This window comes from Cygnus atratus, chromosome 20 (assembly GCF_013377495.2).
Source record: "Cygnus atratus isolate AKBS03 ecotype Queensland, Australia chromosome 20, CAtr_DNAZoo_HiC_assembly, whole genome shotgun sequence".
Taxonomy (NCBI): domain Eukaryota; kingdom Metazoa; phylum Chordata; class Aves; order Anseriformes; family Anatidae; genus Cygnus; species Cygnus atratus.
The window spans coordinates 11915612-11943167 of NC_066381.1; the positions used below are offsets into that span (position 1 = coordinate 11915612).

Sequence of the window (27556 nt, forward strand, 5' to 3'; positions counted from 1 at the left end):
CTGAACGTTCCCTAGCTCAACTCGCTCAGCAGCGTGCAAGCAGCTCTCCTACCGCGGACTTGAAAGGCCTTGCGGCAGTTCGGCCGCTGCACTGACACAGGGCTTGGCAGTAGCCAAGGGTTTTTTGCCGTTAAATTCGGACCAGCCACTTGCAGGAGCCCTTTGTGCGGGCCGTGCTGCCGCAGCGACCGAGGCACGTGCCGCCGGCCAGCCCCCGGGCGCTCCGCAGCGGGCAGCAGAGCGGAGGTAACGCCGGGCGGCCGGGACACTGCGGCCGGGTACAGGGCGGCAAGGAAGGGAGGCGGCGGAGAGCCGAGGCGCGGGCAGCGGGCAGGACGAGCCGGCCGCGGGCACCGAGGGCTTCTGCTCTGAGCGGCGGCGCACACACGAGCGGGCGGCACGGGCCGCTCTCGGCTGCGGCTGGGCGGGCCCTGTGGGCGGGCGGGCTTGGGGAGTCCCGCGGCCGCGCCTCTGCTCGGGCCTCGCCCATCGCCCTCCCGGCCGCCTGCGAACAGCCGCATCGCAGGGGGCTGCCGGACCGGCTCGGTGACTGGTCACGCCTGAGCCGCTCGCTGCGCCTTTAACGGCGGCGGCTGCGCCGCGGCGGGTGGGCTGCGCGGGGGGACGGAGCGGCACGGCGGCGCCTCCCGGCCGCGTCTCTCGGCGCCGCAGGCGGGTGGGCGGTGCGGGACCTCCGCCGGGAGCAGATGGAGTGGCGGGGCGCGGGGTGCCAGAGCGCCGGGAGGGCCCCGCGGGCGAGCAGCTGACGCGGCCGGCGACGGCTTGGCCGGGAGCGGTCAGCCCCGAGATGGCGAAAGCTCCGCGCCCAGGTGAGCGGGGAGCCCGCGCGGCGGGAGGGGCTGTCCTGAGGGGAGGGGGCGGTGAGCGGGGGGGTCCGGCCGCACTCCCCGCGCACTGGCTGGCCTCGAGGGCAGACCCCGCTCTGTGCCCGTCGCAGGCCGAGCCGCTCCGAGCCGGGCGCCCCGTCGTGGCCCTGTGCAGGGTGCCGCGGCCTGCCCAGCCCCGTGCCGCGCGGACCCTGCCGCCGACCCACGGGAACGGTAGCTGCAGGCTCCCGTAAACGAGACCCAGGTGCGTTTGCCCGAGCAGGGTCCGCTCTGCCTTCGGCGCTCCTGCGGGCTCTGTGCCGATGATCGCGGGAGTCCTGCGTGGGGCGGCTGCCCAGGCCGCCGGAGTCCTGCTTCCTGCCGGCTCTCCTCCCCGGCGCTGGGCTGGGGCTGTGGAAGGTCTCCCAGGTCTGGAGGTTGCACCGTGGCTGCAGCCTGGCTGAACCGACGCTCGCTGCTGCCTAACGTGGGAGAAGCAGAAAGGGACGCGGCAGCTGCAGGCTCCTCTGAAGACAATAAAGATGTGCTTGTTTGGGTAGTACCCTTTCAAAGGAAAATGCAGATCTAGTCTCACTTGTGCTTACTGGCTCATGTTTTTTTTGCTTTTGCTTCCCTCGGAGTCTGAGCAATTTGGAGGTCAGTTTGCTGGACTTCGGGCTGGAGAGCTTGAGAGTACTGTGCAGCAAAGCCATGTTAGAATCATAGAACCACTAAGGTTGGAAAAGACCTCCAAGATCATCTGGTCCAACCATCACCGTACTACCAATGTCACCCACTAAACTATGTCCCCAAGCACCACGTCCAACCTTTCCTTGAACACCCCCAGGGACGGTGACGCCACCACTTCCCTGGGCAACCCGTTCCAATGCCTGACTACTCTTTCTGAGAAGAAATGTCTCATAATTTCTAACCTAAACCTCCCCGGCACAACTTGAGGCCATTCCCTCTTGTCCTGTCACTAGTTACATGTGAGAAGAGGCTGACCCCCAGCTCCCCACACCTTCCTTTCAGGTAGTTGTAGAGAGCAATGAGGTCTCCCCTGAGCCTCCTCTTCTCCAGACTATACGACCCCAGTGCCCTCAGCCACTCCTCATAGGACTTGTGTTCCAGGCCCTTCACCAGCATTGTAGCCCTTCTCTGGACATGCTCCAGGACCTCAATGTCCTTCTTGCACTGAGGGGCCCAAAGCTGAACACAGTACTCAAGGTGCGGCCTCACTAGAACAGAGTACAGGGGAACGATCACCTCCCTGGTCCCGCTGGCTACACTATTCCTGATACAAGCCAGGATGCTGTTGGCCTTCTTGGCCACCTGGGCACACTGCTGGTTCATGTTCAGGTGAGCATTGATCAACACCCCCAGATCCTTTTCCTCTGCACAGCTTTCGAGCCACTCTGCCCCAAGCGTGATGTCCCATGCTTGCTGGCAGCCACATCCCTGGTAACACGTGTTAGGTGCACGTGAGCGACCTATGTCAGCTGGCAGAGCCCATGAGAAACCTCTTGCTGTTGCAGAAGTGGTTTTCTTCTGGGTTGCATGCTGAGCCCATTGCTTTTGGAGGTGACAGCCTAACTGTGCAGTGACTAAATGCCTGTTGGTCTATGTGTGAAACTTGCCTGGTGTTTGGTGCCAGTCCTGTTATCTGTCAGTGTAGCTTTACGGTCGCATGGTAGCATTACATCTACAACCAAGTTATTTTTCCCAACAGGATTATTTTATTTTTTTAATATTTCCCCAAGATAGGCATGGATTGCGGGCAGCCCTGAGAAAAATAGCGTTCAGGAATGTGAGAACATCAGACACTTTAGAAAATATAAGTAGGGTATAGAACTAAATGATTGGTTTTAGTCTTTGATAGATGAAGTATTAATCAAGTGTAAAAAGTCACATTGTTTTTTTGGGGCATTGGTTTGCTGTCTTTTTAACTTTGATAGGAAGATAAGGATGTGGTGTTTTCACTTTGTGGTAGTTTGGTAGCTTTATGTTGTCACTGCTTCTTGTCTTAAGGAAATGCAAGAATCATCCATTCACAAAGGAGCTCTTTCAGAATGTATCTGACTTAGGAGCAGAGCAAATGTGCAGCTTGTAGAAATGGAGCCTACTGAGTTACCTACATGAGCTAGAATATGCACAAATATGCAAATGTTGTGGCTGTCTTGCCTGTATGTTCCCTGCCTTGCAGCCACTAGCATTTCTGTGGCCTTGTCGTAAATACAAAGACCGTACATAATTCTAGGAACCACAAAATCTGGTTGATCACTTTTGAATGGCACATGTGCTTATGATGGGCTTTTAGAGGCAGTCATCTTGACTTGTTTGAGTAGCCAGATCTCACCTATTGGACATAAGGTCTTAAGCAAAATCCCTGCACAGAACTTGCTAGGGCACTTGCAGGATTGTAGGTTGCAGACCACATTGGGGCAACTGCAGCTCGCTACCTGGCATGTCCCTGTGGGTGGTGTGATATCTGTTCTTAATCTTTATTTCCTTTTGTAACAGACAGCAGTGACTCAAAAATGCCAGATCCTTCACAGAAAGCAAAAATGTCTGCACTAGGAAAGTACTTTCAGATGTGATGCAGGCAGTCCACCTACAGTCATTGCAGGAAAAGGTTAGAGAATATTCATATGTTCCCTGGTTTTGGGGAGTGAGTTTGGAGGAGGTGGTGAAGCTGCTAAGAAAAAGGGTAAAGTTAATTTCTGCTGTGGGAGAGCTAGCATCTGAAGCATCAAGAAACAGCTCTAAAAGATGTACCATATTTATAGGAAGCTTGATCTAGGATTTGGAGCCTGAACCACCATGTTCAACCTCCTCTCTCTTCTTTCATCTCATCAGTAATGCCATAAGGTGCAAGACTGAAAATGCCACTGGTACCTTAAAATAGGGGCTGAAAGGCCTGCATGGCTTAGCTTTTTGTTTTGTTTCCTGTGCTCAGTGAACAAATATATGCCTGTCCATACCATCTGTTGCAGAACTGTCAGTTGAAGGATGTACAGAGTAGGTAGCCAGGGACTTGTCATTGCTGAAGTGCTATTAGTAGAAAGGCACTGAGTGAGGAAATAGGAGAGAGAAGTTGGTTATATTGGGTACTTAGCCCACAGTGGTGTCTGGACTGTTTCTCCAATTAGCCCTTTCACTTCTTAGCAAGGGAACTTGCATTTTGCATGGACTTTTTCTGCCTTTAACTGTATCTGTGGCTGAGTCAACTAGGCTCTTCGCTCTCCTTTTTATTTTTTGCATAGGGACAGGTGCAGCCACAATGAGAATAAATGGGTGCCCAGACCCTTTGCCCTTTCTAGCTTTCCTGGTGTCCATCTGACACTATCTTCAAGCTGCTTCTCTTCTCCACTTCTTGTCCCAAGCTGCTTCCTTTCCAATGATTTCATTCTGCTGTTAATGCTTCCCTTCAGCCCTCAATTCTTCCCTGTTTGTCATCCCTTTCCATGCCTGTTAGAAACCTAGTCTTAGTACCCTGCCTCTGTCAGTCCAGGTCTGCTCTCAGAGGAATTATGTTAACATCTCTTCTCTGGGCTTCAGTTTCTCAGATAAACGTAATGACTTTGCTTACTCTAGACCCCTGCTTACTTAATTCCTCTTTCAAGATGACCATTTTTTTAAATTCTTTTTTTCCCCACCTATATATTCTTGCCCCCTTGCCTTTCTGGTGCCTACTGTGCACTGTATTGGTTTATTCTAAGTTAGAGGTAATGCCAGTCACTGGAATGGAACAAGTAGATGCCTTTTTTTTCTCCTGATTTGATATGCATTTTAATTTTTTTTTTTCATAACAATCTTGAAGCAACGCTTTTGGTAGGGGTAGGAGAGCATGTGGAATTATTGAATTACAGTGGTGGGCTGTTCTATCTTTAAGATGCTTGGGACTAGGGGGATGAATAAGTTTTGAACACCAGGCCTTTTAAAATGATACGTGGAAGTGGTTAAATTTAAGTTAGGAATCAGCAGCATTAGTCATTCAATTTTCAGAAGAAGACCTTTGTTTCTTAAAGTACTTTTCAGAGCCTTTCTTTGGCCTTACTTCACTTCTTGTCTGTTCTTCTGCTTCCATTTTCCTAGTTCTGAGAACATTGGCTACAGATCAGTAAGGCCACTTCAATTCCTCTTCTTTTTTTTTCTCTTTTATAAACATCCTTGAATTGCATGGAATGATGTGCATTCATGCACTGCTTAATTGTCATATCACTGCCAGTTTGTCACTTTAAACAAACAAACAAAAAACACACCACCTTTGGAAATAATTTGTTTATGGCTCCTGACCAGGAGAAGCTAGAAACAATTGTGCTCTTTTATGTAGTTTTCAACTACTGATGATTTTGACAGGATAATTTGCTCATTCACCTATGAGAAAATGATCTCTGCTGGTTTGTCAGAGAAAATGGAATTGGCTTTTCCCCACAACTTTTCTGCTCCTTAGGCCTGTTGTTGAGCATATGAGTGTAGTGGGTTTATGTGGCAAGGTTTTGGTAGCTGGAGGCTGCAGGGGTGGCTTCTGTGAGAAGAATCCAGAAGCTGCCCCATGTTAGATAAGGGCCCTGCTGCTGGACAGAGCCAAGCCAATAAGCGATGTTGTTTGCACCTCTGTGAGAGCATATTTAAGAAAGGAAAAAAACGACAACAACAACAACAACAACAAAAAAACAACTCTGCTGCTCAACAGCAGCTGGGAGAGAGGAGTGAGAAACAGCCTTGTGGACACCAAGGTCTGGTGAATAAGGAGGGGCAGGAGGTGCTCCAGGCGCTGGAGCAGCAGTTCCCCTGCAGCCTGTGGAGAGGCCCCTGGTGGAGCAGGCTGTCCCCCCGCAGCCCGTGGTGTACCACAGCAGAGCAGGTTTCCGATCCTGCAGCCGGTGGAGGAGCCTATGGTGGAGAAGGTGGATCTGCCCTGAAGGAGGCTCTGGCTCATGGAAAGCCCCTGCCAGAGCAGGCCCCTGGCCAGAGCTGTAGCCTGTGGAGAGGGGACCACCCAGGAGCAGGGCATTTGGGGGGAGCTGCCACCCGTGGGGGACCCCTGTTGGAGCAGTGTGCTCCTGACAAATGGACCCTGTGGTATAGAGCCATATTTGGATCAGTTCTTGAAGAGCTGCTGCCTGTAGGAAGCCCACGCAGGATCAGTTCGGGAAGGACGGCAACCCGTGGGAGAGACCACACGTTGGAGCAGGGGAAGAGTGTGACCAAGAAGGAGCAGTGGAGATGAAGTGCTACAGACTGACCACAACCCCCATTCCCCTGTTCTCAAACCTTGAGCCCTTTGCATCGTATTTTCTCCCACTTTCCCTTTGAGGAGGGGGAGTGAGAGAGCAGTTGTGGTGGAGGTCGGCTGCCCACCCGAGTAAAATCACCACAACAAGAGACAGTATTATTACAGTGTTTTTATTTTGATTCGGATGGATTGCACTAGAAGCTGTTGATACATGACTGGGAGCTGCTAAACACTAGGGATAAAATTTGGCAATATTTTAATGGATGTTGAAATTTCTGGATATTTCTTGTAACTTGTGCTTGTGCATAGTACTCCTTCGGATCCGGCAGGGCTCGGTTCATTCATTCTATATTCTGTGGGTAGTGACTAGACATCTTTTGTATGGACCAGGGCTAACCTGTAAGTATGGTGAGGAGTCAGAAACCCAAATCTAGCATATGCACAATGTGGAAAATTGTTTTCTGTGGGTCCGATAGGAGTTGTTCTCTTGTAAATATGTGACTGTGTCATTAGTAGAAAAATTAGTATGTGAAATGGTCTAGATTAGGGAAATCAAGATAGTGCTTTTCCAAGTTGCTGTTTACCCATGCATCACGTCACTTCTTATCACATCACCAGATCATAGATGCAATAAAGTACCAATGGAATTCTAGCACGCTTTTTCTTCTTGAAGAGAAAAAGCAAGACTTTGTAATCTTTCTTATACTAAAATAAAAAAAAAAAGATTTTGTTACAAAGGACATAAAGGAAAAATAAGACTTGATTAGCACCCATCTTCTTTAACATACATGTGGCAAAATAAAGAGAAATTGACCTTGGTATTTAAACAATACACAGGCCAGAAAATCTTACTGCAAATATTCATTACTTTTTAGATACAGATGTAATTAACAGTTTATTCAAGTGTGAGTGCTTAAATCTATATATAAGGTGTCCATTGTGCACATGTTTCACATACAGCATATAAACCAAATTCCAATGGAAAGCAATCTCCAGGTTGTCATCACAGTAGAAAATCTGTTTTTAAAGCTCACTTCCTTCCTATGACTTGGCCAGTTTCCAGAGACATGCATCCTTGTCAGGCTGAGAACTGACACTCAAGTGTTTGAGGAAGGCTCCATCTGATGGAAGGTAGCTGAGGTGAAACAGGCAAGTGGCCAGAAACTGGCATGTTGTCATGTTTGCTCCCTGCTGGGCAAGGCTCAGAGAATAGCATCCCTCTTCTATACCTATGCTGGAATGACGCAAGGAGATGCAGTTAAGGTAGGCCTGGAATTCCAGCCTAATGATACTGATTTTCTAGTGTTTGATTTAATCCTTGTCATTTTACATTAATGCTAGTATTCTGGTGGGGAAGAGTGGGTGTTTAAATTGAAAACAGTCAACAGTCTGACCCAAAGGTCACTGAAGCATTAGTCTTAGAATGTGACATCTGAAAGGCACATGAATACCATTTCTGAAATATCTCAAACATGCTAACAGTAAAAAAGTTTATCTAGGATATATTTGGTGGAAAAAAAGCTAAATGTTCAAACTGATTTTCTTTCCTTACATTACTGAAAAGTGTGTTTTGGTTTTAGGTCTCTTTAGTGTACAGTGGGAATGGCCTCCAATTGTGCCGGGGGAGGTTTAGATTGGAAATTAGGAGACATTTCTTCTCAGAAAGAGTAGTTAGGCATTGGAATGGGTTCCCCAGGGAAGTGGTGGAGTCACTGTCCCTGGGGGTGTTCAAGGAAAGGCTGGACCTAGTGCTTAGGGACGTGGCTTAGTGGGTGACATTGGTAGTACGGTGATGGTTGGACCAGATGATCTTGAAGGTCTTTTTAACTTAATGATTCTATGATTTCATGTGCTAGTTTATTAGATTTTCAGATTTTTTCCTCATCTTAATTTTGTTAAGAAGTTTACCTTTTTATGTTACCTGAAACCTTTGTGCGTGTGTGTTGTTGTTGTTTCTCCTCCGATAAATATATAAATTTGTTGAGACTTTAGCAGAAGTCATGCCTGATGGATGATTTTTAGATCCTGCTGTATTGAGTAACTGATTATTTGAAACATCTGGTCACATATAGTGGAATTCTGGAATTCTGTCTGCATAATTATGTTTGCGTAATCAGATAAACATCTATTAGCAAAGAATACTAAATAAAAGTCAGCATTCAGAGAGGTGGAAATTTCCAGCCAGATCCAGAAGCCAGGCAACATATTCCTACTCCTGTGTTAAATAATACCTCCAATGTAAATCAGGCAGAGCAACGTTTTCACAAGGCAAAGGGATCTGAGTTTAAGTGGATGTTTGAGTTTTGCTCTAATGAATTAACTACCTTTAATGTAAAACAGTGGCCAGTTAAGTACTGAAAGATTAAAGCAGTGGTCAGTTTGATATTCTCTGTTTCAAGGTTGTTGTGAACATTCTACATTGCTGGTAAGGTGGGAGTTGGGCAGTTCTACAGAGTTCTGAATGAGCTGCTATATGTTTTAGGTGTTACATATTCAATACGGTTCAAACCCTTTGCCTTCTTTTTCCCCCGTGTACTGCAACCAAACCAAAAAATTCTGTCAACTGTATCCTCACACAAATCAGTTGTTTGATGTGATAATGGAAATCAAACACTTACGAAATTAGAATGGATGTTGACAATAAACTACCAAAAATCTGTAAAGTACTTGTCACTGCTTTTCTGAATCACAATGTATAATGCAAAAATGAAATTGAATTTCAGTAATCTAGAGACAACTATGAGTACCATTTGATCTGTAGTAGTGCATAGTCATATCTATTCATTGGGAGGAAGAAGGGAAGGAGTCCCAATAAAAAGCATTTTCACCTAAGATGCAATAAAGGAGGTCTCAGGTTGTGGCCTTTCAGTGAAGTTATTACTAAACTAAGAAGCATGAGAAGAAAATATTAAACATCTTTAGCCAAAAGGATGGAGGTACCTTACTAACAATGGGAAAGTCAGAAAGTCAGAAAGTTTATTGCTATTTGTTTCTTCCTCTGATCTCCACACCTTTCCCTGTAACAGTCAGGCTAACATCTGCAAGCCCAAGTTCACATAAAGAAGGTTATTTTCTGTGCTAAATTCTTCAGATGTGACCTCCATCAAAACTTCTATACTGACTTAACTATTTCAGAGGAAATGTGTATCAACATGAAACCCAATGAGTTAAAAACAATCAAACAAGACCACAACCAAAGCAACAAAAAAAATCAGCATAGAAATTGTGAAATAGAACCCAGAAAAATCAGGTATAGGATGGGGAATGTACTGTGAAGTCCTGCAAGGAAAATAATACAATTAGTGAAAGTATTTTTCCAAGTTCTGTCCCAGTCAAAATGGGGTTTAAAAGGAAGAAGAAGTGTAAAGAGTTTAGAAAATATTTGAGACATCAGTATTCGATGTTTCAATGATTCTAAGCATTGCTAACGTTCACATCTGAGTGCTGTTGTACTATGCAGAGAGAGAGAGATGACAGTACACCATACTGATTGCATCAAATTTGGTAGAGATGGTATTAAATAAAATAAGGTAAAAATAGCTAGTGAACCACTAAATTTGCATCCAAAGACACTTTGCAGGAAGGAGTCATCTTTTCATGCTTTCTAGCCATCTTAACTTTCTCCTTTGCCTCTGATTGCCTGCTGTTGTCCATTGCAGATTGCTGAGGTTGGTCTAAGCTCAGCGTAAATCTGTGTTGGCTGGGCTACTCTGCACCAGTACCGTGAGAACATGTCTGTCCAGTGCATCTTTATTTCATTTTAGTTTGTTCAGGGATATCCCGTGATACTGTGACTAGAAATTACTGGGTGAATAGTGAGTTCCTTGTCCTGTTGAAGGTTATGCTGGTTCTAGAGACATGGTTTTTGGGTGAGCCAGAGAGGTGGGAGGAATTTTTAATACGTTTAATCATTTCATCTTTTTTGGGTCCTGTGAGGACTCTTCTGGCATACCTTCTATGCTGCCTGCTGCAAGGAGTTGGCAGTTTATGTAAAAAGTTAATAAGGAAGAAGCGTGAAGAAGCTGTTTCCACTCCACCCCCAAATAAGGTATTAGTCCTGTTCCAGTACTTTTTTTCTGTATCGATGTTATATTTAGAAATTTTAAATCAATTAAACAAAAAAAAAAACAACTTCCTTGAAAGGAAATGTTTCAATGTGGAGGAAAAAAAAAAAAAAGAGTTCTCTGAGCTAGGGTTGGAAATCTTTTCTAAAATTCCAGAAGTTCTTGCGGAGTGGAGACTGCACACTTCAATTATTTAGTTTTTGCTGACTGAGTGAATATAATCTTATAGCCCTAATTCTGGCAGTACATTAACAGTTGCCTTTTTTTTAGACACATTAATGGTTCTACTGATTTCAGTTGGATTAAATATGTGCATAAAATTAAGTATTCAGATGAGAGCTGGCAGGATTATAGTCAGTATTGGCACATATACCTGGCCTAGAGTCACAAGTCTGTATAAAACTGTAATTTATCCACACAGTTTTATAACGAGATGGTTGCAGCTGTGAGGGTAGCTAGAGGAGATGAGAAGCTTCCAATTTGTTAGTGTCGTAGTTGGCTCAAACACAAGGGTTCTCTTTAAGATGCAAGGAAACGGCCTCAAGTTGTGCCAGGAAAAGTTTAGGTTAGATATTTGTAGGTATTAGCTATTTCAGACATTGTGCTTAGAGATGTGGCTTAGTGGTGGACATAGTAGTGATTGGACTTGATTTTGTTGTTGTTGTTTTTCTTGCTGGCATTTCTATTCCTTGTACCTTCTCCCATCAATGCAAATCCAGTCTGTAAATTGATCAGTGGTTGGTGCAATCTTCAGAGTGGTGCATTAGTTTACAATTAAAGTGTATTAGCCTGTCTGTAATCATGCACGTGTCCTGCTCTGCAACAGGAAAAGTAAAAGTTGAATTCTCTTTCCACCAAGTTAGAACCATACAGGAGTGTAACCAGAGAATTCAGCTTCTCTGCACTGTACTGCCAGATAGTTCTGCTTTGGTCTTCTTACCAGCTCTTATTGTGACTATGCGCTCAGGGCAAACACAGTCAGCTGCCTGTGTAACAGGTGAGTGTAGCAACCTGCGGTACCGTGCAAAAGAAAGCAGTTCAGATAGGAAGCTTTGCTTCTGCTTCTTCGAGAGGAAAGGTCCCAGTGCATTTCTGTGGACTGTCTGCTGCATGAAAATATTCCCCTTGTGTCCTACTGTCAGTCTGGTGTGTTGTCTAAACAGCCTCTGGAAGCTACTACGTATGCCTCTAGTTCAGCTACTGTGAATGAATTGCAAATTACTGATGTAGTGGGTTTCTGTTAAAGGCATTGCATTTATGGATAGTTTTCCCATCATCGGAAATTCTGTTTCTGAACAGGTAAAATGAAATGTTAGCTGCTGCCCTGCTTGTAAAAATTGCTGAAGTCTGGCTGCTAAGAACCAGTCAGCAAATCTGGTATTTGAAGGGAAAGTTAATTGACTTAGAAGGAACAAATGTCATCACCAAGGAGGTAGTCTGTATTTTGGAGTAAGTCTGCTCTTTTCCTTCTCTGAAATTAAATAATAAAATATGCAGCAGTTGACACTGTAAATGAAATCAATGAGTCCAGGCAATGCCAGTGTTTAATGCAATCAGGGAATGTTAATAGAGTCCTACGAGGGTGGCTAATGCTAAGCTGTTGGCACAGAATGAAGCAGACTGAATAAGACTAATGCACTAGGGCAATGCAATTGCAGTCCAGCCAGCAAATAAATACGAGTGTGAGGAACTGCAGCTAGCTTGCACAGACTTCTGCTGTTGACTGTGGCTGTGTTTAAGTTGCTTCTAAATCTAGAAGCATTCCTAGTGCAATATTATAAAACTGGTGTTGCCAAGGGCTTTTTTGGTAGCCAGAATTTTCCCCTGTGGATTTGTGATATTTTTCTCTGCCTTCCATTCACATTCTGGGTCAAAACTCCAAGCTTGCTGGAGGCACAAGCTTTCTTTGTGGGGCCAGCACTGTTATTGATTATGAGTCAGGCTAGTCGTAGTTCTTCTCCAGGAAGCTGCTGTTTAATTGGACTGCAATTATTTTTAAAAAAAATATTGCTACTACAAAGAGTAAGAAAATAGCATTCAGAGTGTTTTATCTTCCTGTGTCAAGCATGTGGTGATGAGCAACCTGGTCTAGTGGAAGATGACCCTGCCCATGACATGCAGGTTGGAATTAGATGATCTTTAAGGTCCCTTCCAACTCAAACCATTCTATGGTTGTATGTTTTTAGAAACTTCTGAGCATGGCTCATTAAAAGGAAGGCTTTTTTTTTTCCTCTTCTGGCATGTGCATAATACTTGACATCCCGTGACATTAGAAGGTGAGGATTATCTACTGGGACCAACTTGTCCTTTTGGCTTTTCCAAGAAGGTTATGAGGCTTTTAACTTGTGTCTTGGCTTTCTTGACTTGCACAACAGAGACTGTCTGTCAGTGGGGCTTTGCTAGTGGGGCTTTGCTGTGTTTTCTGTCTTGTGTATCATTAACGTAAAGGCCAGCTTGACTCAAGTCAGTTTTAGGAATGGCACATCTAAGGAGCTAGCCTTGTCCAAGTGTGTTTCTGCCATACCATTCTGTGCTTGCTGCCAGGGTACAGAAGGTTTTTCAGCCCAGTAGGTCTGCGTCAAGGATTGCAGGCTTGTTTTCTGATAATGGATGGCAAGCTCACTATTGCTCAGCTGCGTGTAGTCTGCTCCTCCAGCTCCTACTGCCTATTGCTTCTTCTGCTCATAGTAACTGGGCTTTCGCAGCTCTTTCCTTTCTTTTGCTGGGGTTGTGGAATCACAGCTGCTGAGACAGGGAATTCCATGATGGCGAACAGCCTGCAGGTGACACAGTGTCTTCATGAACATAAAGAAAGCTGCTTTGTTATCTCTAGCTCAAATGTGTGACGTTGATGACAGGTGGGGTCATCAGGGCTCCTTATTCCTCTGGTCTCAGATGATTATAAGGTGGAGCAGGGTGCTGCAGAGCTGCCCATAAATGAGTTATTGACAACATGCAGAAACTTGGCCTGCTCAGAAATGCCATCTGTGCAGCTGCATCAGTTGGACTCACTGGCATTCTCTTCTATGTGTTTCCTCTTATCAGAATGTGCTATGTGTCACAATAAGGAGCATTTTTATCTTTTGAGTGTCTACACCACAACTTCATTTATGCACACGCACATATACAGAAAAAAACAATGTCGTGTTAATAAAAAATAACTAGAAGTGCCTGTGTCATTAGTAGCATTATATTGTTACAGAGCTTTAAGGTAAACATTCATGAGACTATTCAGTCAAGATCCAGCTGTCAGTCTTTGTAGAGAGTCAAATAGAAAAATTCCCAAATGTTTTGGATGAGAGGAGACAGAATAAGAGGATTGTTTTAGATAAATATATAAATAAAACCAGCTCGTTTGCATATACCAGATTTTACGAAATTTTCCTAGTAAATTTTTCATCAGTAACTGAATCTCTGGCGATACCTTTCTGAACCCTGGTTCGCCACTGGTTTGGGAAGCCTTTATTGTTAATATAAGGCAATAAACTCTGTTTTTCTAGTTATAAATTAGTTTGAGTTATGCATAACCCGCTGGAAACAACATGAGTATATCTGTTATTGTACCTGTTCCGATGTGGTATTGCCTTCCTTTCTTCTAATAGCAAGCTTGAATGAAAACACTAGTCTCTAGCAAAACAAAGCTGCCTGATGAAAAAAGCTCTGAGTAAGAATTCAGTACTTTGTCTGTAAATCTGTGAACCAAATAGGGTGGCACTTCCTTCAGAAGTAAAGTAGAATTGAAATAGGAACTACTGCCATGTCCTAGGGAAATGCTACTTCATATCTCAGAAATAATGTATAGTTTGAGTGTTGGAATTGAGCAGCCTGGTGAATTCAACAGGGTAGAATTCAGCTTTTCAAGTCATTCCATTAGCTGAAAGTGATGCAGGCTCATCTTTAAGCAAGACATTGTTTTAATCATTTTTAGAAGCAAGTGTAATTTTCATGCTATCTTGAAAATTCTGGCTGTCTTTTTGAGATGAAAGTATGTGCCCTGACCAAGTGGATCCTCTCGAGCCATCTACACAAACTGTTAGTTAATGCATTTTTTTCTTTTAAGGCTGGAGCCCAGGTGAGCATTCCCTTTGGTTAATGTGAGTCTCTCTGTATTTCCAGCTGGTCTGCGCCGATTCAGTGGTGCTCAGTGGCACATGCAGAATGTCCTCAAAGACTCTGTGGAGAGCTCCGATGACGAATTCTTTGATGCGCGAGGTCAGTGCACGCTTTTGTCCTCCTCTCCTCATTCTTTCCACAGTTTTGCAGCAAGTGGTTGAGCTTTTTTAGGAATGGACTGAAAACGTTGTCCTCAACTGACTGAGATATAGAAGAAAAAAATAATAATAGAATAAGATCTTACAAGGATTTATGAGTGGGCCTAAATTTATGGGAGATTGGTGAAGTACTGGTGTGGATGAATGAGCTGCGTCTGGCATCAGAAGAAGCATGTCTGCAGCAGTCCGTAGCTTTGTGGGGTCTCCTGGGCCCAGCTTGTTTACAGGTCAGGTAATATATGATGTTACAGATAGGTGCTCTTTTTTATAGCTCCTGATGATGGCCATGAGTGTCCATGTTACTGATGGCCAGCCTTTAAAATCCATGGCCTAGGTTTTCCACTGGCAAAATGTTCACTGATGTGCCTGGGAGCTCTGCTTGTTCAAGAAGCAGCAATATTTGAATGTTTGTGGTTTTAATCAGGAAAATCCAAAATACAACACTCCCTGTGTATCTAATGAGACCCTGAACTTCGGCATCTTTTTTAAGGTGCCAACTTTCATTCTGAAGTGAGAGTAGAGTTTGTACTTTGTGTGCATGCACAGTGGAAGATGGAGACTCTAGTTTTGCATTTGTTTGTGTGACCCAAACCTAATGCTTTTCTGATCTATTTCATTTGCTTATCTGAAGAGAATAACCCATAGGAGAGAATTAATTCTGCTACTACTTTGAAATACAGCTATAGGGTCTTTCATAGTGTGAGCTATTGTGGTCATATTTATGTCCTCATGTTACCTGGAAGTCAGGGGTAAAGGGTGATGGAATAAACTTGTAGAATGTCCTTTATCTTTTCTGGAAAGTTGGATTCATTAAGTACAGAGCAATCTATTTGGTCAAAGGGAGAGGGAATATCATATCCTTCCCCTTCCATATTTGCTGAGATTTCTCTTCTAGTTTAAAGTAAACCTAATCCAAACTGGAAAACTCAACTGTCCCATGGGGAATTTGGCTTGAGTTTGGGTATGCTTTTTATTTTTAGTTTGGTTGTTTCAGATAACAGCATGCTCAGCAGATGTTCTACTGATTTCTAAGTGCAATAAAATTTGATGCTTTGCAAAGGAAATGGATATATTACTTCTAATGGCTAAGATTGTCATTGAGTTTCTCCATCTGCTGGATTTTCTCTCTATAATAAATATCATTTCCCAGCATTCTGTTTATCTTGAATGAGACCTTGTTCTGAGGAAATAAATTTTCTTTTATGCGACTGCTTTGGCTTCAGTGTCATTGCTGTTCGGGTGTCTGGAGATGCATGGTGGTATTGAAAATGGTAGTAAGTGCTTATAAGGCAGTATTTGGCATTAAATGTCTGCTGTCATGCAGTAAATTCTGTATTTCAGTATGTTTTTTGTTTCCTTTGTGCGTGGGATTGTTGCAGGAATGGTTGGCAACCAAACAGGGCCACATCTTGTGTTTTCATGTTGGCATAAGCCTGAGTTGAAATTCAGCATGGAGGAAGAGCTGTTATGTCAGGGTTTTTTAGTTGCTTTAAAAATGCATGAGTAAGAGGAGAACAGTGAAAACTAAACAGCTTTTTCTGGGGGGATCAGCTCTGTACTCTTGACTGGTTTGTAAGATAGCTTTGAAGAAGATGCATCTTGCTGCATTATACTGATCTCACTCCACCAGGGGAAAACCCCAAAACTCTGAACCAACTGATAAATCTCTGACTTATTTCTGTGAGACCGAAATCGCAATATTATTTTCCAAAACAAACTGTTTCTACAGAGACATAATTAGTATTAGTCCTATTATAGAATCATAGAATCACAGAATGGCATGGGTTGGAACAGATCTTAAATATCATCTAACTCCAACCCCCCTGCCATAGGCAGGGATGCCGCCCACTAGATCAGGTTAGCCATGGCCCCATCCAGCCTGGCCTTGAACACCTCCAGGGATGGGGCATCTACAACTTCTCTGGGTGACCTGTTCCAGTTCCTCACCACCCTTACAGTGAAGAATTTCCTCCTAATGTCTAGTCTAAACCTACCCTCTTTTAGTTTAAGACCATTCCCCCTTGTCCTATCCTTATCTACCCGAGTAAAGAGTCCATCTTTTTTATAAGACCCCTTTAAGTATTGAAAGGCTGCAGTGAGGTCTCCCCGGAGCCTTCTCTTCTCCAGGCTGAACATCCCCATCTCTCTTAGCCTTTCTTCACAGGAGAGGTGCTCCAGCCCTCTGGTCATCTTCATATCCCTCCTCTGGACTCGCTCTAACAGGTCCACATCTTTCTTGTGCTGGGAGCCTCGAACCTGGACGCAGTGCTCCAGGTTGGGCCTCACGAGGGCAGAGTAGAGGGGGACAATCACCTCCCTCCACCTTCCGGTTATGCCTCTTTTGATGCAGACCAAGATGCAGTTGGCCTTCTGGGCTGCAAGCACACACTGCTGGCTCATGTTGAGCTTTTTGTCCAGTAGAACCCCAAGTCTCTCTCTGCAGGGCTGCTCTCAATGAGTTCTTCTCCCAGTCTGTACTCCTGTCTGGGATTGCCCCGGCCTAGGTGCATCACCTTGCACTTGGACTTGTTGAACCTCGTTTGGTTCACATGGGCCCACTTCTCCAGCCTGTCCAGGTCCCTTCAAATGGCATCTCATCCTTTTTTGGTATTAACTGCGCCACTCAGCTTGGTGTCATCTGCAAACTTGCTGAGGGTGCGTTCAATCCCATTTTCTATGTCATTAATGAAGATATTGAAAAGCATCGGCCTCAAAACAGACCCCTGAGGGACACTGACCATCACCAGCCTCTACCTAGACATAGAACCCTTGACCACCACTGTCTGGCTGGTTGGTATCTAATAAGTTTTGGAGGCTCTAGTCTGCCTTTCTGTGCTTTGTGTGTGTATGTGTATGTGTCAGGGCATGGTTGGTAAGGATTTGAGATGGGATTGAGAGTGGTGTCATGCTGTCAGTAGCATGCAGAAGCGTGGAATGCTGGCTTTGAAAAACTGTGTGTCTCAGATCTCCCTTGGTTAGTGTACTGCTTCCAAAGCAGGTTATAACCATTTATTTTAACAATTGCTATCTACCTCATTGAGTCCATGTAATGCAAACCAGGTTGCATTCATCCTCGTAACTGAACAATTCAAATTGTTATTTATAACCTGGACTCCTCTATTGCTAAGAAGCCATACTTAAGGATTTTCTTCTTGTTGTGGCCCTGCTACTTTGATTCATTTTGTTCTAGGTATCTTGATTTTGTTCTAAACATATTGCTCTCTTGCTTTCCTGGCTCTTTTTGGGAAGCTCATGCACTTCTGTCAAGTCTAGCAACTCGTGGCTCTAATTTAAGCGCAAAGACTACTAGCTGGAGCAAAGCAGAGACAGCAAGGCAGAGCGCAAGGAGCAACCCGTACATTTGGGAGTTAAAACAAAGCCAGTGTATCTACACTCCAGCTACGTACTTAGCATGAGCCTTTTACCCATGCCCTGTGGGACAGTGAACTGGCAGAAATGTTCCCTATGACATTTGGGCTCTGTTACAAGTTCACATTCAGCAAGCATTTATTCTCTGCAAATAAAACTTTCTTTGTAACACCTCACAAAGTTAGCAAGACATCCTTTCCATGAGTAAAAAGACTTTAAATATATGACTCAGGAGCAATGTGGATGAAACAGGGCCAAACTGATCGTGTTGGATTGCTCCCTACCACAGAAAGGTTTGACTGTCTGACTTTAAGACTGGTCCTGTTTGGGCACTGGACTTTTTTAGGAGGCAGTATAAGGAAGTGAGTAAAACAGATGGACTGTGGGTATACACAGTCTATTTTAGGGCACTAAATTTCTGGGCCTTGTAAGACCATTCATTTTATTTCCAGGGCTTCATTTTTTTGTAATTGTAATTTACAAGAAATCTTTTCTGGCAGGTGGCTGAAAATCAGGCTGGTGTTTAAGAGGAAGCTTGTTTATGATGGTTATCAGTAAAGTACCTGGGATGTGGTTTTTGTTTTGTTTTGTTTTGTTGTTGTGTGGATTCTCTTAGAAACAAAGTTAACAGTTAATACCACCTTTGTGATACGATGTGAATGGTAGTATTGCTGTTCGCAGGAGATCTTGTAACTACTGTCTAACCTAGTTCAAGTTCAGTTGAACTCAACTTCCAGTTATTTTTGATTTAAAGTTGTCTACCAGATGAGAACTGACCAACCATCAAAATACCTTCTTCATCGTTCCTTTACTAAGTGCACTAAGTTCCTAATCCAGAATGTGGGGGCATTTTTAACAGGGATGCAAAAACCTTTCTTCCCTCCTAAGCATGTAACCATAACAGATGTTACAATCCAAAATCTGCTTACAGCTCTGCTAAAGATCAAAGAGGTGGCATGTAATACAGCAGCATCATTTTTTCCAGATGAATTTATTTAGTCTGTTTAAAAACTTTTGTTGTTATTTCTGTTTTCTTAAATTGATCTTTACAGAACTGGCATCTGTATCGCTGTGTTCATAAAAAGTGGAAGCCAATAGCTATGTGCTGTATATTTTAAGCCTGGCTTTTGCCTGTGCTTTGTCAAGGTTCTTAATCATGAAAGAGGCTATGGTAGCTTTGTGCTATTTAAGCGTTGCTTTTAGTTTGCTGCATGGTGCTCTCCTGAAAATAGACCCACTGGTCTAATTCATTTAATTTTAAACTGCTCTGCTGAGAAACTTGTGTATTATTTGACAGTGCTGCCTTGAACTGAAGTGGAAGTTTGGAGGATCTAAATGTTTCTCAGCATGAATGTGTTCAATGGCAACAGTGGGATGTAAAGTTCTGTTGTGCTTAGAAAAAAAAACTCTCGATGTATGATGATGCTGTCCCTCATTCACTAAAGTACCGACATTTTAAGAAAAGGCTGCTTTGCAAAAATGGGTACTGAATGTCTTAATGTTAAGACATTCATCTTTGCCTGCCTCGGTGTTTGTTTCCCCCTGCTTAGTGAGTTTAAATATTAGTGGCAGACACTTCTGTAAGCATGTCATTTTCCATGTGATACATTCATTTTTGATGATGTATGAATAAATTTCTAGAGTTACCAATAATAAATGTGTGATTTACCATCTGTTTGAAAGAGACCAAGTGATTGTTTCTAGTACTACACCGATGTCTGTGATATTAGAGCAGTTCTTAGTCTTCTGGTGTTTGGAATATATCTATGGACACCATGTGCAGCCTTGCATCACCTTCACTGCTCACAGGACTTTCAAAGGCACAAAGACAGGTATTAAAGTTTCCAGGTATTTCAGTGCAAACTGTGTGCAACAGTCTTCTCAACATCCCTGTTCACAAATCTTTTTTAGGTGTTGCTTAAAACCAGATAGTTCTACTTGTGGTTACGGTGAATTAGCTGTGTAATTTAAAGCCAATACAGTGTCTTTTATAAATGGCAAATTTGATGCTGGAATTGAGTTGTTCCATAGCAGATAAAATACAATCATGACAACACCAGTTTCAGTATTTTAAAATACATTTTTGAAACATCAAATACTTTTGTTATTGATGACTGTGACGTGCTGTGAATTTATCCAAAGAGTGATAAAATGTGATATGTTTCTCATTTTGTTCAGTGCAGATGATGATATTTTTGTATGAGCAATAATTTAGTAGTGTACCAGATTGACACAATGAATGTGAGGAGAGATATCCTCTTACCAGGGTTCATGGGCGTTAAAGGAACCTTGTAGTTCACTGAAGTTAGTCTAGATTCTTTTTGGGGAAAAATAGCCCGTCACATTAAAAAAAAAAAAAAAGTTAATGCTGGCTGTGTAAATGCCATAAATTTGGGGTGGCTGTCTTGAAGGTGTTTTTTTTTTTCTTCCAGAGTACTTTAGCTCTGAAAATCAAGAATACTGAAGGTTACATAAATTAACAACCACCCAAACTAGAAAGATGGGAAAGGGGGGGGGGGATATGAAGTCTTATCCCTAATTTTTGAAAAGTATCCCATGCTCCTAGCAAACTTCATGCTTAAGAATAATCTCCACATTTCTGTCAAACTCCAATGATTCAAAAGCTTATGGAACCTTCCCTCCCAAAACCTCACTCACTCTGAAATTCTTAGAACAGGATAGAGCAGGAGTTGCTCAGGCCCAACTGAAAAACTGAAATAGGTCATCTTTTATGTCAACAACAGTTCTGGGCCTGGCATGCTGTATTCCATGTGCTAGCACATTTGGTATGTAATTGACTGGATTTTGGAATGGAGAAGACAATCCCAAAACTTCCCTTTCCCACTCTACTGCCTCCATTTTCTCAGCTCATCTTTTTTTGAGATAAACTGCTTTTGAATCAGAATGTCTGTGCAATATTTTTTTAGATTTCTAATGCTGTCTACTGAATCAGCCATTCTATAGCAGGATGATTTCCAAGGTTTGGAAGGAAGAGGATAAATGTGCTTATACAATATTCCGCGTACTATGTTTTAAATGCATTTGGGAGAAATGTCACAATATTCTTAGTTCTTGAGCATACGGAACTATTGATTTTAGTATATTATTCAGCTTTCATTAAATGCTTTTTAATTGTTTAATGTCAGGGCAGTTTATGTAGTCTGAAATGCTCCTAATAACAGTAGCTGTCCTTTTTATAACCGTTACTTGAAATAAAATGTGACTGCTATGTATAGATAATGAACAACATCTGCTAGTCAGTTGTTAATGCTCTAATAACAGACTTCTAGTGAGAGATGAGAATTTAATATGAGAGAAACTTCTTACGTGGATCAAAATTAAGTGTGTCTGTGGAAGATGTAGAAGTGAAGAGTGAGAGATGGTGCTCTGTTTCTGTTCTATGTTCAGTGAGAACAGGATGGCTAAATTGTTCAGGCTGTATTGAAATCTTAAGCTTTAGTGAGTGGAAGAGATGGAAGTAGAAATGAAAAACAGCCTCTGTTGATTTTTCTCCAGGTTGCCTTTATGCATTTCAGTAGTGACTTACCATGTAGTTTAAACCAGCTGTCTTACAGATTTCAGCAGTTTCTATGATCCCTGTGAAGTGGGTATTGTAACTTTAAGCACTAACTCATACTTAAAATTTTGTTTAGAGAGAACTAAAATGGTGATGATTCATACAAGTTAGATGAGGTAGTTTATTTGTTTGCAAAATATTTTATTGGGCTCTCTTTTGGGAGTATGATCATTCGCTGTGCCTGATGGGATATTCTTTCGAATTGTCAACATCCATTGTTCAAGAATGCTTTGAAGGTCAGTATGGTGATTGCCATTTTTGGAGTTGCTGAGGCATGGATCTTAGATTAATGATAAAAGAAATGTGCCTGGAATTTACTGAATGTGGTCTGTATTCAAGTGAAGATAGTCATAGGACAGACTTTAAAGACATTTTGCAAGAGACTGAAATGTTGATAAACAGTGATTACTCACTGTACCAGGAGTTTGACCCAAGTATTTCCAAGTTTTGATTACTTTGCAGTTAGCTTGCAAAATGTTCTTCAAACTAAGTTTTGTTCAGACAGATTTTCAGAAGAAAAGTAATGGGGTCTCCTTTATTTCTACAGTATGTGCCACTGGTCTGTTAAACAGTGGGTAACAATATTGCTTATGTGTAGTATCTTACAATGATTCGCATCCTAGTGTGTACATAGACTTTGGCCAGTACAAATGCCTGTTGTTCTAAACCTTTAGCACATGCACAAAGGATGCCTTTTGCAGCATTGTCACTTTTCATTCTGAATAGAAGTGTGGATGTAGGCTGGAGAAATCAGCACAGAGTGGAATCATCTCACCCAGAGTCATAAACAGTATCACTGGTTGAACTAAGGAAAAAATATGCTTCTATTCCAGAAGTCTATCTCCAACTAAATTTGCTTTCTGGATAATGTAGTGCATGTTTAATCATGTTAAGTCAGTATCTTACTGCTGGTTGCTAGTTGTTCTGGAATGTTTCAGGAAGGAGATCTAGCTGTGGTTGAGACCCTGGGAAACTTCATTTGTCATGGTCAGTATTGCTTCATATGCAAAACAGGTGTTAACAATATGAAAGTATTACATTTTAATAAAGAAGCAAGGGGAAGAAACAATTTGTTAATTAATCCACAAGAAATTGATGCCAGGCCATATTTTTCTGGCTATATTTGGCACTTGATGTGAGCCCTTGGGGTCTCCGAATGGACACTGTCATTGGAGCAATTGGTCCTGGTGCCATGCCTCCCTTTGTCATTACTTACAGATAACATCACAGCAAGGGTGAAGCTGATTTTCAGGAATTAGACTGTGTGAGGGAGTGTAAGGTGCATCCCCTTCCTCTGCTACCCAAATGGTTGTGGTGATGGTCAAGTTGTCACTCTCTAGGCACTGCTGAAGTTGATTTGGCAACTGCCAGTTCGAAATTCCTGGTGTTTGTGCAAGATCAAATAGTCCCCTGTTCTTCTGCTGGTGCTCATTGCTGGAATCACTGAAGCAAATGTGCGATCTTCCTCAGCAATGTGCTAGTCCTGACTCACTTGCAAATCTTTTGGTAAAGACAGTGATCTGACAGTGAAAGGAGGTCGGCTTTGGTGGGTTTTTACAGCACTGAGGTGATGTTCAAAGCCTAAATGGAAAATGATAAATTTGTATCATCAGATCCTAGCCTTTAGAGCCTTGAATCTCTTAATGAGTCTTGAAGGAAGTGTATAAACTATTTCTGAGAGTAGTGCAAGAAGCATGCCATTACCTTGTTCATAAATTGGTGTCTGCACTTATTTCAGTCAGTTTTCTGGGTTGGAAGAAGAGAATTCCAATACAAGCCTTTTGCTGGTTTTTTTTTTAATTATTATTGTTTGTTTGTTTTTCCCTCCTGAAAAAAAAAAAAAAGTGTATAGTTCTCAGGACTGTCTCTTAGAAAGATGGCATAGGTGGTAGGAGGGAGCTGTCTACCTTAAGAATCCTTGTAAGGCAGAAGTGAAGATTACTAAATCGACATGATCAACCTGCATTTTAATCTGACAGCAAGCTTAAAAATCTCCAATTTGTTTGAAGGAAAATATAACGTTTACAAGGACTGGTTACTAGATTACCTGAAGGATGACACTTCTACGTTTATATTATGTAACATACTAGTTGTAACATAAGCTTTTATGTTTACTGGCCTCTATATTACTGGTAGGATATAGGTAGAAAACCTTCTCCAGTATGGATCTTCTCACGATTTGCTTCTTGCACTTACTTTTCAGGCTTCTTTTTGTTCTGGTGCAGGTGCCTGTAGACCACATAACAGTGACCTGGTTGATTTTTCAGTCTTACTAACATCAGCAATTAACAGAGTGGGGGGAAAAAATTAAAAAAAAAGGAAGGAAGGAAGGAAATTAAAAGAAAAGGTTAGGACATACCTGAGAGGTGAAGAAAGGTACTCTTCTCCACTCTCTCCCGAACAGCCTTTCAGGAACAGTTAAGCGTTTAAACGTCAGAAAAATAAATGCACACAAAAGCATTGGTACAAGCAAAAGAGACAGAAGGCAATCCTACACTTAGTGGTAAGGGAGCTTGTGTCTTTGGTAGAGGAAAGTGTATGTGTGGGCTAAATTAATAGGCCTCATTTGGATTAAACGTAGTGCCAGAGAAACTGCAGGAAGGACTGTGCTGGAGTGGGGAGAGGCTGTCCAGGAGGGATACTGCAGCTTTCACCTAGAAATGAAGTAGCTTAATTCCCTTATTCTGCCTCCAACACCACATTTCCTGTTTCATGTCTCACCTGTATTTCTCACACATTCTCTGTTATTTATTCAGACTGCTTCATCAATGCTTCTTAGATACTCTTGCAGCTGAAAGAACTCTGCACAGTGCAGCTGGAGTTAATGCTCTGTTTTTGTATGGGGGAAATTGGAAACTATCCCAGACTGTACATCTAACCATGTCTAATATGCACTTGAGAGGCTGCCTGAGGTAGGAGGCAGAGGGCACAGCAATGGGCACAATTAAAACATAACATTAGTGAGCTGCTTTTGCTTTCTGATAAACAGCTGGGGTCAAACCCCGTTTACTCAAATAAAGTACTATCTGACTACCTTGTAAACACAGAATTAAAACACCTGTGTTTGCGATCTGAACCAGCTGTATATGTGTTGACAGTTGATTCATCTGCCCTGGCTAGCTGCTTATTTAGTGAAATCCACAGAGAAAGGGAGAAGTAATATTTTACGGTTTTCTTCTGCCCACCTCTCACTTGTTGCCTGCTTTCCACGTGGCATGGAATATGTCAATCACAAAGTTCTCAGTTCATGGCAGGACTGAGTTATGCTACCATGTTGGATTTTTTTACTATTATTTTATTGCACTGGTACCAGCAGGTTTTCCTTAGTTAAATGATGATCACTAAAGATATTTTCTCTGTATATTGAATGTCCTACCAGTGTGAAGTTTGAGCTGTGTGTGAACAAGGTGTGATGCATTAGAAACAGTGTCACTAGCAGGACTAGGGAAGTGATTGTCCCCTTGTATGCAGCACTGGTGAGACTGCACCTCAAATATTGTGTTCAATTTTGGGCCTATCGGCAAAAAAAAAGTATATGAAGTTGCTTGAGCATGTGCAGAGAAGAGCAACAAATTTGGTGTAGGGACTATAAAGCAAGACTGATGAGGAGGAGTGGCTGAGGGAACTAGGGTGGTTTAGTATGGAGAAAAGGAGTCTGAGGGGATACCTCATCGCTCTCTACAACCACCTTGAAAGGAGGTTGCAGCAAGGAGGGTTTTTGTCAGGTTTTTGTCAGGTGCTCCCAGATGAAAATTTAAAGCTTTGTATAGCACAGGTGGCTTTTGATAAAAGGAAAAAAACACGCTTTTAAAGAGGTCTCTGAGTCCATTCTTCCCTCTGCCTTGCCTTTTAAATGTTGTAAAGTCATAATTTTAGTATATTGAAATCTACAGGCTAATATTGATGGTTTATTGTTGACTTTTAGAGATACACTTTCACTTCAGGCCTGTCTAGAGTAGGAAGAGGCTTCTTTTGATTACATGTTAAAATTTGGATATATAATAAACTTAAAAATGTTTATAATAATGGGCCACATTTAGAGCTCTATTTTCAGGCTGAGGTGAATGTTGAACTACAATTATATGACTGATAGAAGTCCCAGGATGTTGACTGAGGTTTTCCTTGCATCTTGGAAAATGTTCGTGTTCACATTCTGAGAAGTTCATATAGTTTGACTGTTATAGAATATTTTAACTACCCTATAGTATAGCATATTTCGTTTCCTGAATGAGTATATAACCTAAATGAGTATTTGTATTATATTAATATAATTACGTCAGTGCTAGATAGTTACTACTTGAACAGTTTCATTGCAGCGTTTTTACCTGTATGACCCACAGAAAATCTTTTCTTTTGTGTGTGAGAGTGTGTGTGTGTGTGTGTGCGCATTGCTATTGGATCACAAGCTTGTTACTGGATTATACACATGAAAGTGCAGCATTTGTATTCTGTGTCAGGTGAGAGGCTTTTAGAACAAAAAGGTCATTCATTTTTCAAGAAGTTCACAGTGATATTGACACTAGCAAGCTTTGTCTTTTTCAGTGCATGTCCCCTGAAGCATTTCTGCTCCACCCAGTCATATAAGAGAATATCCTTAGGCTTCCAGCCTACTACATTGCTTCACAGCACTGTTGTAAAGACTGAATAAAAAATACTTACCTGACTTCTGGGTAGAAAATAGCTTCAGTCTTTTAGGTAAAATGTGTTTCATGGAAAAAAAAAAAAAGGCACGTTGATACTTCAGTACTGTTAGTATCCTGAGTTTGTAGAGACTAAAGGAGAACTGTGGTTTGGGCAAAACTGGAAGTTTATATGAAATTTCTGTCAGCTGTTAGGAAAAAAAAATCCATGTTTTAGGGCTGTTTTGATCTTCATTCTTCAGTGCTTGCCTGGGTTGGGAAGAGGGAGGAATTTTGACTAATTATTGATATTAAACACTCGAGTGATTTATTCACAACTTTGTTTGTAAAAGACTTGCTGAAGGTAAGAGCAAAAATGCAAGCAGTTCTCTCTTTTCTCTCAAAATTTATGTAGCACATAGGTACACTTCAGGGTATATCACTAAGCAGGAAGCTTCCCTGGAGAATCTTGCATATGCTAACTTGTTATGTATTCTCATTAGGGAACATGATGATCTGTTTATTTCTCTCCTAGTTACTAGTTTTAACCTTATGTTTGTTCTCTTGTTCATCACTGCAGTTTATTCTGTTCTCCTTTTTCTTTCTACAGAAGAGGTGGTGGAAGGAAAAAGTGCCATTCTTATAGGCATGAGCCAATGGAACTCAAATGACCTTGTTGAGCAGATAGAAACAATTGGGAAGATGGAAGAAAATCAAGGTAATGTTTACCTTGTAATGTTGCCTTATATGTTAATTTAACGTTAATAAGAAAATCTGACTATTGAAGCAATTAGGTGTCAGACATTATGTAAATACTAAAAATAGTATAATTTACAATGCCCCATAGTTAAAGGTTTTATGTAGACATGTAAGTAATATTTTAGTGCTTGGAAATCACAGAATTGTTGAGGTTGGAATGAACCTCTGGATATCATCTAGTCCAACTTCCCTGCTCAGGCAGGATCATGTAGAGCACATTACCCAGGATTGTGTCCAGACAGCTTTTGAATATCTTCAGGGAAGGAGACTCCACAGTCTTTCTGGGCAACTTTTTCAGCACTCTGTCACCCTCACAGTAAAGAAGTCTTACCCATGTTTCAGCTTGTACCTGTTGCCTCTTGTCCTGTTGCTGGGCACCACTGAGAAGAGTCTGGCCCTGTCCTCTTGACACCCTCCCTTAAGGTATTTGTATACATCGATCAGATCCCCTGAGCCTTCCCTTCTCCAGGCCAAACAGGCCCAGTTCCCTCAGCCTTTCCTCATATGAGAGATGCTCCAGTCTCTTAATCATTTTAGCAGCCCTCTGCCGGACTCTCTCCACGAGCTCCATGTTTCTCTTGTACTGGGGAGCCCAGAACCGGACACAGTACTCCAGGTGAGGCCACAGCAGGGCTTAGTAGAGGGGGATTAACTCTCTTGACCTGCTGGCAACACTCTTGCTTAATGTACCCCAGGATACCATTGGCCTTCTTAGCCACAAGGGCACATTGCTGGCTTGTGGCCAGCTTGTTGTCCACCGGGACCCCCAGGTCCTTCTCCACAGAGCTGCTTTCCAGCAGGTCAGCCCCCAGCCTGTACTGGGGCATGGGG

General features: G+C 42.5%; 1 protein-coding gene across 3 annotated transcripts in view; it reads left to right on the forward strand.

Moving 5' to 3' along the window:
* The first annotated feature begins 569 nt into the window (after positions 1 to 569).
* PITPNM3 (PITPNM family member 3) overlaps positions 570 to 27556 on the forward strand; it is an 85757-nt gene continuing 58770 nt past the window's right edge. Inside the window, exons 1-3 of one of the 3 annotated variants that reach the window (XM_035561156.2) lie at positions 570 to 830; positions 14247 to 14342; positions 26577 to 26684. In XM_035561156.2, the coding sequence (XP_035417049.1) occupies positions 809 to 830; positions 14247 to 14342; positions 26577 to 26684 (226 nt within the window). In that variant the 5' untranslated portion in view covers positions 570 to 808. The remainder of the gene's footprint in view (positions 831 to 14246; positions 14343 to 26576; positions 26685 to 27556) is intronic. The other 2 variants (XM_035561157.1, XM_050714765.1) reach the window with 2 other exon arrangements.